At 48.7% G+C, this 18603-nt stretch overlaps 1 protein-coding gene across 8 annotated transcripts in view; it reads left to right on the forward strand.

The window, feature by feature from the left end:
- LOC132509284 (zinc finger protein 470) overlaps positions 1 to 18603 on the forward strand; it is an 88091-nt gene that overhangs the window by 57269 nt on the left and 12219 nt on the right. For 5 of the 8 annotated variants that reach the window (XM_060130119.1, XM_060130123.1, XM_060130130.1 and 2 more), the window contains 2 exons: positions 4472 to 4598; positions 11336 to 13615. In XM_060130119.1, the coding sequence (XP_059986102.1) occupies positions 4472 to 4598; positions 11336 to 12771 (1563 nt within the window). In that variant the 3' untranslated portion in view covers positions 12772 to 13615. Of the gene's footprint in view, positions 1 to 4471; positions 4599 to 11335; positions 13616 to 16630; positions 18062 to 18603 lie in introns of those variants that run through there. The other 3 variants (XM_060130121.1, XM_060130120.1, XM_060130132.1) reach the window with 3 other exon arrangements.

Genomic DNA, 18603 nt, shown 5'->3' on the forward strand with positions numbered 1-18603 from the left:
CTAAATGTGTCATTTCACTTACCTGTGAGTTTTGGTTTGTCATGCCTTTCTTTATTTAACACCTGTATTAAGATATGCCCCACATACCACAGAGTGTACAGTTCATTGGCTTACGGTATATTCAGAGTTGTGCAGCCATCACCACAGTCAATTTTAGAACATTTTCATCATCCCAAATGGAAGTGTGTACCCAATGGCACTCACTCCCATTTCCTCTCTTGACCCCCAACTGCTGGCAACCACTCATTTACTTTTTGTCCCTGGATTTGCCTATCCTGGGCATTTCATATAAATGAAATCATATGATATATGGTCTTTTGTGTCTGGATTCTTTTAGCATAATTTTTCTGAGATTCATCCATGTTTTAGCATGTGTCAGTGCTTCATTCCTTTTCATGACTGAATAATATTCCACTGTGTGGTTAGACCACATGTTATTTATCCATTCATTGGTTGATGGACATTTGGGCTGTTTCCACTTTTTGGTTATTAGGAATGCTGCAGTTCAGACATTAGTTTGGACATGTGTTCTCAATTCTCTTGGGCGTATACTTAGGAGTGGAATTGCTGGGTCCTAATATAACTCTGTTTAACTGTCTAAGGAACTGTCGGACTATTTTCCAAAGCAACTCTGCACCATGATGTCTTCATTTTTAACTTGTCTGTGATTATCGTCTTGATTTCTCCTTTTTCCTACTTAATTTAGAAGGACTTGTTGATTATTTTTATTTTGGTATGGTTGGGATTTTTTATTTAAGTGCTTTCTTCTTAATTACATCTAGCACAAATATATTCTGATTTTCAAGAAATAGAGCCTATCTGATTTCAGCTCTTTGGAATTTGGGGAGGTTTTCCTTGTGGCGAATTGGTTTGTGCCATTAGACAGGAAACCAAAACAGATGAAGCACGAGAATGAGTGGCCTCAGACATGCACACACAAAGCACTCAGGTTCGGTGCATTTGGGGCTAAACCATACTTCTGGGGAAGTCTTCCCAACCCTCCAGAGGAGGGCGGCCCCTGCTGTCTGCCCTTCAGCATCCTTTGCTGTAAGGTGTCAGCTCTGACACTTCCAGGACTGTCCATTTTGTTTTTAGTGCACCCCTCCCAGCCCAGCCCCAGAGCAGTGCATGGAGCCTACTCAGTAAATATGTTATTTATTGAGTGAGTTCACTGATGTGGGGCATACTTAGAGAAGATTCTCTGAAGGAACTACAATATTTTTAAAAATTAAAATAAATAAAAAGATAGAGGGGGCAGCAGGAAACTTTTGGAGGTGATGGATAGCTTATGGCCTCGATTGTGATAATGTTTCATGGGTGCATACTTTCCAAACTTAATCAAGTTGTATTAATTAAATATGTACAGCTTTTATATGTCAATCATACCTCAATAAAGTGGCTTTTTGTGTGTGTGTGTGGTACGCAGGCCTCTCACCACTGCGGCCCCTCCCACTGTGGAGCACAGGCTCCGGACACGCAGGCCCAGCGGCCATGGCTCACAGGCCCAGCCACTCCGCGGCACGTGGGATCCTCCCGGACCGGGGCACGAACCCGTGCCCCCTGCATCCACGGGCGGACTCTCAACCACTGCGCCACCAGGGAAGCCCAAAGTGGCTTTTTTTTAAAAAAGGAATTATTAGCAGGACTGGCCAAAGAATCAAATAATAATATCATATAATAATAATAACTACTACTGGGGAACTAGATCCCACACACATGCCGCAACTAAGAGTCTGCATGCCACAACTAAAGATCCTGCATGCCTCAACTAAACATGCTGCAATGAAGATCCTGCATGCCATGACTAGGACCCAGCCTGGCCAAAATAAATAAATATTAAATAATAATAACTACTACTAATAATAAGTATATATATAAGATGCATATGTGAAATGTCAAAATCAATCAAATGTAATAGTTGACATTCATCGAGAACTTACTCCAGCCATACCAGACACTGTGCTGGAACCATATATGCATTACCGCATTCAACCCCCATGACAACTACTGAGGGGTACATTTTTATTATGAACAAATGAAGTTCAGAGAGGTTAAGGCACTTGCTCAAGGAAAAGACAGCCATTGAGGGTAGAGCCAGGATTTCATTGCAGGCTTCCAGGCTCCTGAGCCCACACTCTCAACCACTGCCTTGTACTGCTTCCTCATCAAACAGTAGTGACCCACGAGGCAGAGGAGGCCAGCATGAGCTCAAAGCCTCTGGGCGGGCACATGGGGACCATGATAGGACTGGCCAGGAGGTGAGGCCTCCTCTCAGGGAGGGTGAGCCAGGGTTCACGGTTCTCGTGTCGGGGGCTCAGAGCACTGGGGAGAGCCAAGGACCTGTGGATGTGGGTGGCAGTAATAGTAGCTGATGGTAATTAAGCACCTACTGTATGCTGTACACTGTTCTGAGTGTCAAACATGGATTAACTCATTTAATCCTCACACCATCCTTACTGACCCATTTATTCATTCAAGAACTATTCATTGAGTGCCTACTATATGCCAGGCATTGTACTAAACACTGGGGAAATAGTAGAGAGCAAGACGGATATATTGGTTTGCTAGGGTTGCCATAACAAAGTACCACAGACAGGCTTAAACAACAGAAATATATTTTCTCACAGTTCTGGAGGCTGGAAGTCAAAAATCAAGGTGTTGGCTGGGCCAACACCTTGATTTTTTTTTCCCAAGTAATACATTTTTTAATAAAAATTAACTACAGGGCTTCCCTGGTGGCGCAGTGGTTGAGAGTCCGCCTGCCAATGCAGGGGACACGGGTTCGTGTCCCGGTCCGGGAAGATCCCACATGCTGCGGAGCGGCTGGGCCCGTGAGCCATGGCCGCTGAGCCTGCGCGTCCGGAGCCTGTGCTCCGCGACGGGAGAGGCCACAGCAGTGAGAGACCCGCGTACCGCAAAAAAAAAAAAAATTAACTACAGAACAAAAACTCAAAGTTTCCAGAATCCACCTAAATCACCAACGTGGTTAGGAAAACATTAAAACCTGCCCACGTCCCTGTAAATGACAAATCTAAATAAAAAGTAAACATACATGATTTCCAGGAATTTTCCTTTGAGCACTTTAAATAATAATGATGAAAACAACTTCTGCAAATACATTGTTTAGAGTAGGGGGTCAAAACAAATATGTGGAAAACCACCCTTCCTTCTGAACGGTCTAGAGAAGAATCAATTTCAGGCCTCTCTTTCAGCTCCCAGTAGTTCTTGGCTTGTTTTCACATGGTATTTTCCATGTGTGCATGTCTCTGTGTTCAGATTTCCTCTATTTATAAGGACACCAGTCATATTGGATTAGGGCCCACCTACTCCAGTATGACCTCATCTTAACCAGTGGCCCTATTTCCAAATAAGGTCCCATTCTGAGGTGCTGGGAGTAGGACTTCAACACATGGATTTGGAGGAGAGGAAGCATAATTCAACCTATAACAAATCCTTAGAATAATACCTGGTACATAGCAACTGCCTATGAAGTGATAGGTGTTGTGACCTACAATTGACAACATCATTGTCATCACCATCACCACCATCATCACCACAGCCATTGTCACTAGCATCACCATCACCACCATCACCATCATCATCACCATCACCACCATCACCACCACCACCACCACCACCATCACCACCACCACCACCACCACCACCACCACCACCACCACCATCACCATCACCATCACCATCATCATCTCTCCCTGCTAAGCCACATTCATTTCATCCCCAGGGCTTACAGCATCAGCTGGAAAGTCTCTTATGCTTCCACCACATGAACTTCTCACGATTCCTCAATGGTCTAATCTGCCTTTTAAGCCTCATGTCTTGACCCAAGCTCTTCCTCCCTCCGGAATCTCCCCCCAAGGACCTGACCACTGATCCTTCCCCCAGCCTAAACTCAGTGTTACCTTTCTGAAGTCTTCCCGGACGCCCCCTAAAGCTGCTGTTGCTCAGGCGCCTGGAGAATTTTGTTCATACCTTCATGACAGTATTGACCAGATTGTGGGTCAGTTACAGGTGTTTTCGTCTGCCCCTCCTTTGAGGAACTAGTTCTTAAACCTTCTGTGTCTGTATCCCGCACCTTGCTTAGTGCCTGCAGCTTTGTAGGGGCTCAGGAATCTTTGGTGAACTACTGGGTTCCATCTAGGTTTCTGCCTTTGTTGGGCTTCTAATGAATGTGTTGATTCACTGGGTTATGATCATTTTGCCTTCGATTCCTTCTCTGTCTCTCAAATCTGTGACTTTCTGCTCTAAACAGCCTCATATTTGTTTTATTTCTCTGTCAGAGGACCATCCCCAAATAATGAGGCACCAAGATAACTGAGTGGCTGGTCCTTGTTGAAATCACTTCAGATACGTCCTGTGTGCCTTCCCGAAATCCTCTTGGCTTTTCTGGCCATTCTTCCAGACCTCTGTAAGGAGGGCCCTGCGGTGAGTGGTTGTGGGTTTCCTCTTACAGGAGTCAGTGACGTTCAGGGATGTGACTGTGGACTTCACCCAGGAGGAGTGGCAGCAGCTGGAACCTTCCCAGAAGGACCTGTACAGAGATGTGATGCTAGAGAACCTCCAGAACCTGGTCTCACTGGGTAAGGGGCAGCTTCGCTGAGTAACTTACCATCAGCCTGTCACGTGAGGACTACAGAGAGATAAGAAAAAAGATTGACAGATTTGACTACATAGAAAGTTTAAATCACTGACAGATTTGACTACATAGAAAGTTTAAATCACTCAAAGCTAAAAATAAAGTTGACAGATGATGAAATGGGGAATAATATTTACCACATGGATAACAGTCAAAGGATTATAATTATGTAAAGAGCTCCTAGGAATAAATAAGAAAAAGACTGAATGATGGCCAGACTTATAGATGGAAGTTCATAAATGTGGAAATACATGGAATCACGCTTTATAAAAGATTTTTAAATCTTACTAATAGTCAAAGAAATACAAACTGAGTCAAGGAAATACAGTTTTTGCTCATGAGGTACACAGAAATGAAAAAGAATAATAGCCTGCATTATGAAGGTATCGGGAAAGGGACTCTGTCCTTTTAGGAGTATAATGTTGGGACAACTCTTTTGGAGGACAGTTTGGCATTATCAGCCAAATTTTGAACAATTCCATTTTTAGGGATCTACCCTTTAGAAATCTTTCTATATGTGTACAAAGTTTTCCTTAGGAAGAAAAATAGAAGTGACCTAAATGCCCACATGTACAAGACTGACTAACATATCAAGGTGTAGCCATATGATGGAAACCATGCTTTTCAAAGATGAGCACTCTTTGTAGGCACTGACATGGAATGATGTCCCTTGATGTGTTGTTGAAACACTAACTTTCAGAGCTAGAGTATGGTCCCATTTCTTCAACAGTTTTTGTGGAAGTATAATTGACCTATAATTAACTGCACATATGTAAAGAATAATTCAGTGTATTTCAACATCTGTACACATCCAGGAAACCATCACCATGATCCAGATAATGAACATATCCATTACCCCGAAGAGTTTCTCATGCCCCTGGGTAATATCTCCCTTCCCTCCCCGTACCCACCCTCCGTCCCCAGGCAACCACTGGTCTGCCTTATGCCACTGTGGTTTAATTTGCATATTCTAGAATTTTATATACATGGAATCATACAGCATGTAGTCTCTTTTTGGTCTGACTTCTTTCACTTGGCATGATGATTTTGAGGTTCACCTATGTTGTTGTATGTATCAATAGTTCACATCTTTTTATTGCTGAATACCATTCTGCCTATGGATAGACCACAATTTGTTTATCCATTCACTTGTTGATGAACATTTGGGTTGTTTCCAATTCTGGACTGTTACAAATAAAGCTGCTGTGAACGTGCGTGTACAAGTTTTTCTGTAGGCATATGCTTTCCTTTCTCTTGAGTAAACACCGGTGAGTAGAATGGCTGGCTCAGATATGAGGTGTATATCTAACTTTTAAAGAAACTCCAAACTTTTTTCCAAAGCAGTTGTAACATTTGACATTTCCACCAGCAGTGAGTGGGAGTTTCAGCTGCTCCATGTGCTTGCCAAATCTCAGTATGCTCAATCTTTTTCATTTCAGCCTTTCTCATTGGTGTGTAGTCTTATCATATCGTAGTTTTCATTTGATATTGAGACTCTTTCCATGTGCTTATTTGCCACATGTATATTCTCTTCAGTGAAATATCTGTTCAAGTCTTTTGCCTGTTTTATTTAGTTGGGTTGTTCGTTTCCTTATTATTGAGTTTTGAGAGTTCTTTATATGTTTATTATTATTATTATTGTTGACATAAGTCCTTTATCGGGTAGATGCTTTGCAAATATTTTGTCCCATTCTGTGGGTAGACTTTTCTCTTTTTTGATGGCATCATTTGAAACACAAACATTTTTAATTTTGATGTGTTCAATTTATTTATTTTGTTGTTGCTTGTGCTTTTGGTATCGTATCTCAGAAACCATTGACCAACCAAGGCCATGAAAATTTACTCCTGTGTTTTCTTCTAAGAGTTTAATAGTTGTAGCTCTTCATGTACATCTTTGGTTCACTTTGAGTTAATTTTTGTGAATGATGTTAAAAAGGGGTCTAATGTCACTCCTTTGAATGTGGCTATCCAGGTTCCCCAGCATCATTTGTTTGAAGAGAAGTTTTTAATTTGAAGTCCAATTGATAAATTATTTGCCTTAGGGATCATGCTTTTGGTGTCAGATTTTAGAAATCTTTGCCTATCTCAAAGCCACAAAGGTTTTCTTCTGTATGTTGTATAGTTTTAGGTTTCATATTTTGTTCTATGATCCCCTTAGAGTTAATTTTTCTAATGATGCAAAATGTTAATTCAAGTTCACTTTTTTTTGTCAAATAGATGTGCTGTTGTTCCGCCATGTGTTGAAAAGACTGAATATTTCCACTGAAAAATTTCCACTGAATTTTCTCCACTGAATTGCCTTTGCACTTTTGTCAAAAATCAGCTGTTCCTGTATGTGTGGGTCTAATTCTGGACTCTGTTCTGTTTTGTCCATCTATTTGTCTGTCTTGACACCAATACCACGTCATTTGACCTGCTTTCATTTTTGCCTTTGTGGCTTGTGTTCAGTCTAGGACGACTTAATCTCCACAAGACCCTTCTGAGTGTTCTGCCCAACGCCCCATGAATTATATGGTGTGAGTTACATGGCTGGTGTGAGGAGGCACTGTTCCCAGCCCTGCGTCGGCTCTGGGTACTGTTTTCAATTCCTTTCGGGTGGTTTTCTCCAGCCTTGGGTAGTTTCTATATATGAGTGTTCTGATCAGTAACCCAAGTCCTGGAGGGAGGACCTTGCCTGTCTCCAGAGCCCACTCTCCACACTTTGCTGTCCAGTACTCTGTTCTGTGAACTCCACCTGCCTCCGTCTCTCAATTCCATCTCCTCAACTCAGGGAGTCTGCGGGGCTTCGCCTCAGTTTCCCCTCCTGTGCTGTGGCCTGCGAACTTTCCTGCGAGTAAGTTGGGTGGTCATAGGGCCTGCCTCTGTTGAGTCCTATGTCTCAGGAATCACTGCATTTTGTTGACTCATGTCCAGTGTCTTGAAAACCTTTGCTTTATATATTTTGTCCTCTCTTCCTCCCATTGCTTTAGGCTGTAGGCTGGAGGGAAATCTTATCTTTGTTACTCTATCTTGGCCACATTTCAGAAAAACAACAACAACAGTGTGTGTTCATATGTGTGTGTGCATACAGGGTGTATTGTGTGTATTTTTTTAAAGTATGCACTGGGAGAAAATTCTAAAAATATACATCAAACTGTTAGATGGTGAGACTGCAAGAGACTTCCATTTTATGTTATTTTTTGATGTTTGATGTTTTAATAACAAGTGTGAATTACTTTGTGATCAGAAGCAATTGTGGAAATACATAATATGGGAAAAGAAACTATAAAGGACAAGAAATCTAGTACCATGAAAAAAAATCCACATTTAGACCAAAAGGGATGAATAACATTTTGGATGTTAGTAGCTTGTTGCCGAAATGGCCTCTACAGACGTTGTCCTGTTAACATTTCCCTTGACCGTGGGCAAGAAGGCCCATGTCCACACACTGTCACCAGCCACACATCATCAAATGCTTTGCTCCTTGCTGATCTGATTGGTGAAAAGCCATATGGCAGGGTCCTTTTAATTTGGCTGACGTTGAGCTGTGTTTGCATACCTTTTCACGAGTAAGAGCTGATGTTTGCTTTTTTGCAAATCATCTCTCCTGAAGGGTGTTTGTGTTTTTTTTTTTAATTGAAGTAGAGTTGATTTACAATAGTGTGTTAGTTTCAGGTGTACAGCAAAGTGATTCAGTTATATACACGTATGTATTTTTAGATTATTTTCTATTATAGGTTATTACAAGGTATTGAATGTAGCTCCCTGTGCTATATATTCTTGTTGCTTATCTAGCTTATGTATAGTAGTGTGTATCTGTTAATCCCAATCTCCTAATTTATCCCTCCCCCCCTTTCCCCTTTGGTAACCATATATTTGTTTTCTGTGTCTGTCTGTTTTATACAGATTCATTCGTATTATTTTCTAGATTCCATATATAAGTGATTTCATATAATGTTTGTCTTTCTCTGTCTTACTTCACTAAATATGATATTCTCTAGGTCCATCCATGTTGCCACATCTCCTGAAGGGTTTTAATCCCTGAAAGGGAGGCCGCCCCCTTTTAACTGCCCCTTAACTCTGGGATTTTGCTGGCATGCTCCCTCCAGCTCTCATATTTATTCCAGAAGACTTTCAACTCTATTCACAACCGAGACTCCGCTGCCTCCCATCTCTGCAGGCTCAGGCCAGTGTATGTCCCCAGCACGTCTCAGACCCCATGCACCCCAAACCAAACCCACCATCAGCCTTCCTTTCCTCCTCCTACTGAGAAGTCACCCCCACCCATGTCACGGGGCCTTCATGCCCCATGCCTCCATCTGCCCTAACATCTGGGTGTCACGCCACACCCCAGGGTCACTAAGCCAGGGTCACTGTCAAGTATTTCTCAAATCCTTTGCTCTGGCATGGGAAGGCATAAGAACACAGCAAAACAGTGACTGACCAGGGCCCGTGGCTCTGTGGTCATAGGCTTCAATCTCAGCTCTGCCTCTAGTATGCTGTGTGATCTTGAGTAAGTGACTTAATTCTCAGAGCTTGTTTCCTTGTCTGTAAAATGGGTATAATCTCAAACATAACTACATGGTCGTGGGGACCACACGGAATGATCTGTGCCGATTGCTCAGCCCCGTGCTGGGCACATTGCAAGTGTGCAGTGCATGTTTACCTGCTACCTTCTGTGTGCCAGGTACTGTAACTAACCAGGCACAGGCCAGGGTCTTGCCCTCCTGGAGCTCAACTTTCCACTGCGGGGCAGGGGCTGGTAGTAAACAGATCAAGGGCCAAAGACAAGTTGCCACGGGCCATAACGAACGATCACTAGGAAGCAGGCAAGAGGATAGCAAGAGAGATCTTCCTTTCCACCGTAGGATGGAGGATAAATGCTAACTGAGGCCTGAGGATGAGCACGCAAGGAGTATCAAGGAGCCGGCAGGTGCAAAGGCCCAAGGCAGGAAGAGCTCAGCACAGACAAGGGGGTAAAAAGGGAGCCGCAGGGCAAGTGTGCCTGAAGAAAAGGAAGGTGCGTTAGTCTGGCGTGGTCGGCAGGGTCCAGGCTGGCTCTGCCCAAGGGCCCAGGAGGGAAGGTCTTGGCCTTGATTCTCAGTGCACTGGGGAGATGCTGGAGGGCTTGGCCTGCCTGAGAAGATCCCTACTGCTGAGTGGACAGCGCCTTGCAGAGGGCAGAGGGTGTAGGCAGGAAACCTGCGGTGCCTGACTCGATGGTTGGCTGTGTTGGTGGAGGGATTTGGTCTGGCTCAGGCTGCTTTGCCCATCCAGTGGCACTCAACAGCCTGGATGATGCGAGGGAAGGGACGAATCAAAAATGACTGCTAAATCTTTATCTTTAAAACACTTTTTAAAATTATGGTAAAATACATATAACACAAAATTTACCATTTTAGCCCTTTTTTACATGTACAGTTCAGTGGTATTGAGTACATTCATATTGTTGTGCAACCATCACCACCATCCATCTCCAGAGGCCTTTTCATCTTCCCCAACCTGGTCCCCAGTAAACACTCCCCATTCCCTCCTCCCCCAGCCCCTGGGACCCACCGTCTACTTTCTGTCTCTATAAATTTGACTCCTCTGGGGACCTCATATGAGTGTCCTTCTGTGTCTGACTATGTTGCCACATCTCTTTGATGAGCCTTTCTTTCTTTTTTTAATCATTTGGGGTGGGGGTGAGGGTTCCAAAATCACAAGTTTCCTGTTAAACAGGTTTGCCATACCCAAGAGGGACACAGGAGGCTTCTGAATAGTCCTCAGCAGAACTCAGCAGGTCTGGGTGGGGGCATACATTTGGGAGGCATCACTATATAGAAGTCCAGACTCCCTTGGCGGGGCCATGAAGGCATGACATGACTTAGGGGAAGGGAGGTCTCAAACTCAAGTGTTGGTGGGGCCAGGTGGGGGTTAAATGAGGGGTCGGGGAACAGCTGCTGCTCCACTCCTGCTTTTTATCGCCTCATAGGAATAAAGGCTTTGTGTGGTCATATCGTCACACTTTTCGTGACATTTTTGTGTAGGATCTCACAACTTTTAAATGTTGAGAATGAAGCCATTAGGTCCATGATACAGAGTCCGGACCTCAGACAGGAAACAGAAATGAACAGGATACACGTGGGAGGGGATTGGAGACTTCGCTTGGTGACCAGGAAGGGATGGATGTGCAAAGAGGAGAGGTCTGGAGCCAGCCCCACGGGGATACCTGCGCTCCACGACTGGGCAGTGGAGGAGGGGAGTGAGGCCTCCGGGGCTGGGGAGGGCGGGATGGAGCTGGGCCGGGGCCCGGAAAGACGGGGTAACCTGCACGCGCCATAAACGTCAGCTGTATTTGTATCATTTCTAATACAAAATCGATGCTCTGCGAAGCATGACTGGTTGGGGATATTCAGGATGGACCCTGGAGGGGAGGAATCCATTGCAGAAACTCCTCACTCAGGTTTGCGAGAGCCTTTCTGACCCGCGCCCTCTCAGCCCAACTTGTGTGTCTCCTCCGAGCTCCGAAAGGGACATTTCTAGTTCTCCGCTCACCTCCTAGGTTGGTTCTGCCTTCTGAAGCCACGTGTGTCGTCAGCGCATTGCTTTGCTCTTAGCTTCTCCATCCGTGCCCTGTCGCTTACCCACTCCCGCTTGGGAAATTACTTCCACCCAGCATTAACCGCGTACATTTCTTCTCCTCTCCTCCTCCCCCGCCAGACTTGGAAATGAGACCTGAAATGAAAGAACCGGACCTGAAGGAAGAGATTTCGGAAGACAGACCATCCGGGGCCTGGGGTTCAGCCGTGGACGGAGCGCGGACGCAGGGTGACAGGGTGGAGTCGCGGCGGGGAAGCGCTAGGACCTGCCCGGGGCGGCTGGAAATGTCCCGGGAGTCGGACCCCGAATGTCGTGAATTGCTGGCGTTCGTTAACCAGAGCCCCACCCCGGCGCCACCCAGGTCGGGGGGTCCGCGGGAAGCAGGGGTCCACCCGTTTGCCATGCGGGGCAAGAACCTCGCAGGTAACTCGGACCTTGGTAAACCCTCCAGACCGGACGTGGAGAAGAAATCCTACGACTGCAGCGAGTGTGGCAAGGCTTTTGGCCGCAGCTCGTCGCTGGTGAAACACCAGCGCATCCACACCGGGGAGAAGCCCTTCCAGTGCGACGTGTGTGGGAAGCACTTTCTGGAACGGTCGTCGCTGACCATCCACCAGCGGGTCCACACGGGCGAGAAGCCGTACGCGTGCGGGGATTGCGGCCGCGCCTTCAGCCAGAGCATGAACCTCATCGTGCACCAGCGCACGCACACCGGCGAGAAGCCGTACACGTGCGGCGTGTGCGGGAAAGCCTTCCGGAAGACCTCCTCCCTCGCCCAGCACGAGCGGGTCCACACGGGCGAGAAGCCGTACGCGTGCGGAGAGTGCGGCAAGGCCTTCCGCCAGAACATGCACCTGATCGTGCACCAGCGCACGCACACGGGCGAGAAGCCGTACGTGTGCGGCGAGTGCGGGCGCGCCTTCAGCCAGAACATGCACCTGACGGAGCACCAGCGCACGCACACGGGCGAGAAGCCGTACGCGTGCGGGGACTGCGGCCGCGCCTTCAACAAGAGCTCGTCGCTGACGCTGCACCGGCGCAACCACACGGGCGAGAAGCCGTACGCGTGCGGCGAGTGCGGCAAGGCCTTCAGCCAGAGCGCCTACCTGATCCAGCACCAGAGGCTGCACATCGGAGTGAAGCCTTTCGAGTGCGGCCAGTGCGGCAAGGCCTTTAGCAAGAACTCCGCGCTGACCCAGCACCAGCGCATCCACACCGGCGAGAAGCCGTACGCGTGCTACATCTGCAAGAAGCATTTCACGGGCCGCTCGTCCCTGGTGGTACACCAGATGGGCCACACCGGCGAGAAGCCGTACGCGTGCGGCGAGTGCGGGAAGGCCTTCAGCCAGAGCGCCTACCTCATCGAACACCAGCGCATCCACACGGGCGAGAAGCCGTACCGGTGCGCGCAGTGCGGCAAGGCCTTCATCAAGAACTCCTCGCTCACAGTTCACCAGAGGATCCACACCGGGGAGAAGCCCTACAGGTGCGGCGAGTGCGGGAAAACCTTCAGCCGGAACACCAACCTCACGCGGCACCTGAGGATCCACACCTAGGGTGCTTGGGGCGCCCCAGTCTACACCAGGTGGGCGGCGTCCTTAGCACGGGCCGTCGGCTCTCTGGGAGTTCTCAAGTGCTGGCGCAGGGTGGCGCAGCCCCGCGGCTCTTAGGAATTGTGGGGGTCTTGGTTCCCACGCGCTCCTTCCCGGCCGGGCGTCCACACCACCGAGCCGGAAGGCAAGTTCCTCCGTGCCCAGTGTACTTGGGAACGTTGCAAGGTTGGCTGTGGCTGGTAACTCGCGGGAGTTCCAGGAACGGAGCGCGTCGGGGTTCCAGACCAAGCGCTCAGTACATTTTAAGCGCTGAGATGGAGCCTCCGGTCGGTCTCCGTTCCGATAGTAAAGTTGGGGAGAGGCGTGCAGGACTTGATAAGAGCGTGGGGACGTTTTTCCCCTTGTCACACACACCCTCGGTCTAGTCCAGATGTAGGTTGTCAGTGAGTTTCCTCTATGGGGAAGAGCTAGAGGGGGACCCTTCGTCGTCCTTCCATATCCCAGCCCCCCTGCAGTCTCCCTAAACCGTACTGGAAGCCTCCTCCCCCCAGGCTAATAAGCGGTAGAAGTTGGCAAGTTCGTGAGAGGAAAAAAATGTTTTTTCAGAGTTAGCAATAACAGTAACCGGTTTGGCTGCCAAAGTTTCTTATAGTGGTCTGTTAAATTTTTTTTTTAATAAAACTTTTCATGAAGGGAGACCAGTGTCATCTTAAACAGTCATCAGGTGAGAAAGATACAGGTAACAGGTGTGCTGTCAAAGTCGGTTTCAGTGCTTGTGGGAGAGGGCAGGGGAGCGAGTAACAACAGGCTTGATATTCAGGTTAAAATACTTAACCGGATTCAATAAGTTGCACATCTGAGTCTCTTTACATAGTTATCTTTTGCAGTTAAACTTGGAGTCTCCTAAGGCTGACCTGAAGCTTTGTGTACACATAGAGTTCCCCCAGCCTCCCCTCTCTGGGACCTTTTCCACCACCTTTTTATTTTAATGTTCTGTGCTACTGGTCGCAAATGTCCTGGCGTGTCTGCATGTCCCACACTTCCTGACGCTGGCGTGCACAAAGAATAATTCATTTTAAGCAACCACTTATATTAGTAAGCACACTTCGTGTTGTAGGTAGGAAAAACAGCCATGTAGAAACATGGACAGTTTTTGAATGTCAGGGTGCAGGCATCAGGGTGGGCTTGATCCAGACGCACAGCGCGTCAGGACCACAGCTCTGCCTCCCCGTGGTCTGCTGGCTCTCCCTTCACGCACTGGCCTCATCCTCAGGCTGGCTTCCCTTGTGGTTTCATGGTGGTTTCCAGCAGCTCCTCTTGACACACTTCCTCAGTCTCGTGCAGATGGAGACAGACCTCTTCCAGTCATTGGCAAAAAAGCCCTACGCTTCATTCCGCTGGACTCACCAGGGGCTGATTGTTCTGACCAGAAAAATGCCATGTGCTTATTGGCTTAGATATGGGTCTCGCCCTCATCCTTGAAATAGTAGCTGTGGAAGGGGAATGAATGGGAGTGACTGCCCAGATCGGCCTGAAACCACTGTCCACCCTTGACGTGGGCGTGGGGTCCATTCTGCCCAGGTCACAGTCGGGCAGAAGTGGGATGACACGGAGAAGCCGGCCCCAGCGTCATCGGATGGCCTCTCTGGCTTTTGTTGTGACAGTGAGGTCCTGCTGCACGTGACATTTTCTTTGGGGAGCCTTCTCATTGCCTTGGTCACCACGAGAGCCCCCGGTCCTGGCTGTCCTCTGTGCTCTCTTGACCACGGGATGGGGGCAGGGCCCAGAGAGACTGAGAGGCTCCGGGTCACATCTGTTTGCACCAGCTTTCGTCGCCATGCCCCCATTCCCGTTGGCAAGAACAGATGTCATGTGATCAGGTTTCCTGCTTGGGGGGGCGGGGCAGGGGTGGCCGGGTGAGTGACTGTGACGCACAGGGCAAGTGTGAGCCTTGGATGGATCGAAGGTGAGCCCCAGCTGTGAGCGAGTGAGTTCCTTCTAACCCTCTGTGCTTCGGTTCCCTCTGCTTTAAAAAGGGGGTTGTGGGCATCTCCGAAGTCGACTGATAGGATAGTCAGGGGCAGGCTAAGCTGCAGGTCCTGGCAACACAGAGCCTCAGACAACAGAGCCCCCAGCCTCTCTGCCTCTCTCCTGCTCCCTCGCTTCTCTCTCAGTCTCAGACCAAAAATTCCACCCAGTCGCACTCCTTGTGGTCACTTAGGACCTACATCCCGTCCACCCCTGAGGACACAGGGCTGGTCAGAGCTGGCTGCCAGCCACCATGAGCGTTCCAGCGGCAGGTCAGGGGAGGCAGCCTGGGGGAGGTAAGTCTGACCAACATCTTAGCACCGGACCGGAAGTGGCCCAGTGTCTCCCACTGTCTATCACGCCTTTGACAGCTGCCTCCTCTCAGACCTACATGGAGGCTGGGAGGTGTCGTCCAGGGGTGTTTCCAGGACGAAGTGGAGACAACCATCCCTCAGGCTGCACCCTGAGGACCTGTCCAGGCAGATCGTGCAGTCAGGCAGGGGCATGAGACATGGTCTTTCAATAAAACGAGCACATGGAGCTTGGCAACCTTCTAGGCCCCCCAGTAGGAGCTAAGAGTAGGGGTCTCTGACGGTTTGGCCTAGCAGCCATGTCGCCACCCTCCTCCTGTGCTTCCCTCCCATCACCTCCTACTCATGAGATGGGACACTCAGCCTCGCCCTGCTAGATCTTTCCACACCTGGCCCAGTCCTCTCATCAAATGGGAAAGGACGGGGAGGAGGGGTGTGGGAGCACCCTCTTCTCTCAGGGCCACCCAGTCCCTGGTAGGTCAGGATGGGATGCAGGTAACTGAGACCTTGGACAGAGACAAGCCCTTGAGAGTTATCAGAGACCCGTGGTCACCGTCCAGTATTATTCACTGAGGGCCTGGACACAGATCCAGAAGCTGGTGATGGCCAGGAATCTCCTGGAAGTTTTGGAGTTTCAGGAGAGGTGCAAACCATTCTCTCTCAAATCACAGATTTATGACCCCCTGACATACTGGATGGGATTCTTGTGAACATAAAGTGCTTTGAGTCAAGCAGGCTTATTGTCTAATATATGCCTCATCCACACCTTAATAATATCTTATTATTTTTCTATTGATAATAGTGCTCTATTATCATTAATTAATAGTAAATAATAAATACAGTGCTCTATTATCAACAGTCAAATAAAATATTAATAAGCACTATCTAGAATGCTATTATTATCCTGGTTTTTCAGCTGAGGAAACTGAGGCTCAGAGTACTAATGCTTTGCTCAAGATCTTGGAGCTGAAAGCTTTTATGTGCAATGTTTCTGTTTCCTAAACAGCACCAAATTCCCATATTTAAGAAATGCTACTTGGGCCAGGCCCAAGCAGGCCACACCAATGACATCTGGGGCAAGAAACAGATTGGACCCCTGGTCTGCAGCCCCTGCAGAGTGGAGGAGTGATCAAGTGGGCTCTGGGGTCAGGGGATCCTGGGCTCAACCACTGGTACTGCCACTCACCCAGTGGTCAACCTGAGCTTGCTCGGTGCCTCCTTGTCTGTTCAGTGGAGGTGATGCCTGACCTCCCACACAGGGTGGAGGTGATGGTGAGGTCACAGAGCTGGGTCAGCATGGACGAAATGCAGCAACAAACCCCAAAGACCTGGGGCCTAATTCCTTGCAGCCGATCGTAGGAGGATCTCCACAGGGTGACTCGGGGGTCCAAACTCCCTCTACCACATTCAGCTCACTGCTTCTGGAAACACCCTGGGGTCAGCATCCAGGGGGCGGATGGGGGAAGGGCAGGTGGCAAAGGCCCAGCCTTTTCTGGACACATCCCTCTCCTCACCTTCCACAGGGAGGAGTGGTCCATGCCCCTTCCTGGATGCAAGTGGGAAATGCGGTCTCTGGCAGGACAGCTGCGTCCCAGGACTAACTCTGCACCAGGAAGGAAGGAAAGTGAGGAGTGTGGGGGGTTGCTGTCTCCCCCTGCCACCCAAAATGCAAGGTGGGTGCTCATGCTTTCCAGTAACATGTAGACAGCAGCTACAGTTGCAAAAGGCTGTTTCTAGCCATTTAAGGATGTTATAGATTGCACGTGTTCTCCCCAAATTCATATATTGAAATCCTAACACCCAGTAACTTCAAAATGTGACTGCATTTGGATATAGGGCCTTTAAAGGGATAATTAGGGTTCTGTGAGGTCATATGAGTGGGCCCTAATCCAATGACTGGTGTCCTAAGAAGAGAGAGAGAGATGCCAGGCCGCACACGGGCAGAGGGACAGCCATGTGAAGAGGCCACAGGAGGGCCGCCATCTGCAAGCCAAGGAGAGAGGCCTTAGGAGAAATCAACCCTGCTCACACCCTGATCCCGGACGGTGAGAAAATAGATTTCTGCCATTCAAGCCCACTGCACTGTCTGTGGTCTTTTGCCATGGCAGCCGGAGCAAACGAATACAGTGAGTGAGCTACAACAAGCTCCCACTGGACAAACCTTTCTGGCAGAGACGCCAGATCCTGCAGTGAATAAGCAGCCATTTAACAGAGAATCACGTTTATTCCCGGAAAAGTGCCAGGTACGCAGGTGATGTTCAGCACCAAGGACAGCAGCTGGTCTGAGCCACAGTAAGGGCTTCCCTGGTGGCTCAGTGGTTAAGAATCCGCCTGCCAATGCAGGGGACACAGGTTCGAGCCCTGGTCCGGGAAGATCCCACATGCCGCAGAGCAACTAAGCCCATGCGGCACAACTACTGAGCCTACACTCTAGAGCCCGCGAGCCACAACCATTGAGCCCACGTGCCACAACTACTGAAGCCTGCACGCCTAGAGCCCGTGCTCTGCAACAAGAAAAGCCACCACAATGAGAAGCCCGTGCACCACAACGAAGAGTAGCCACCCCTCGCTGCAACTAGAGAGAGCCCACGTGCAGCAACAAAGACCCAATGCAGCCAAAAATAAATAAATAAATATATATTTTTAAAGGCCTAGAGGGAAATGAAAGAACGGAGCCAGCCAGTCTCCTCCACTTAGTCCCAGGAGCCCACCTGAGGGAACCACCAAGAGGGACCATGAGACCAAACGGGTTTTGCCAGCCTGTGCTGAGGAAGGGTGTGGAATTCCACAGATAACTGTTGGTTGATGGCAGGGGTTGGCCAACCTTTTCTGCAAAAGGCCAGAGACTATGTATTCTTTGCAAGCCACAAAAGCTCTCTCTGTGTCATATTCTTTTCGCTTTATTTTACAACCCTTCACTTTATTTTACAGTGTGAAAGCCATTCTTACCTTGGGGGCCATGTGAAAGCAGGTCTGGCTCCCGAGCTGCGGTTTGCCAACCCCTGCCTGATCTAATCTCTCCCCTGGTAACGGGGATAATTTTTGGAGTCTGGTGCAACATGAAAATATGGGGCCCTCTGTCCAGAGGTTATTAAGCATTTCAAAATGTTGACTGCAGAGCATGAGACCGAGCGTGGGCCAGGCCCTGTGTGGTTGCACAGGTCGCACACTGCTGAAGTACGGCAGCTGTCGCCTGTCCTGAGGGAATTCTCAGGAATGTGTCACAAGCCCCAAGGGCATCTCTTGACGTCCCTGAGTTAATTCTAAAGTGATGACGGGAGGAGGCTGAAACTTGGCCACCATCTCAGGCCTCACCTGTGACAGGTTATCTGGGAGAGTGGGCAGAAGGCTGGGCTCCCTGGCGGGCACCCCCGCAGCAGCGTGGGTCTTCTGGTGGCAGGTGAGGTTCCCGATGCGCCTGAAGGCCTTGCCGTACACCTTGCACTCATAGGGCCACCCCCACCACCACCCCGGTGGGGATATTCCGGTGCGCCGT

Source organism: Lagenorhynchus albirostris, chromosome 19, assembly GCF_949774975.1.
Source record: "Lagenorhynchus albirostris chromosome 19, mLagAlb1.1, whole genome shotgun sequence".
Taxonomy (NCBI): domain Eukaryota; kingdom Metazoa; phylum Chordata; class Mammalia; order Artiodactyla; family Delphinidae; genus Lagenorhynchus; species Lagenorhynchus albirostris.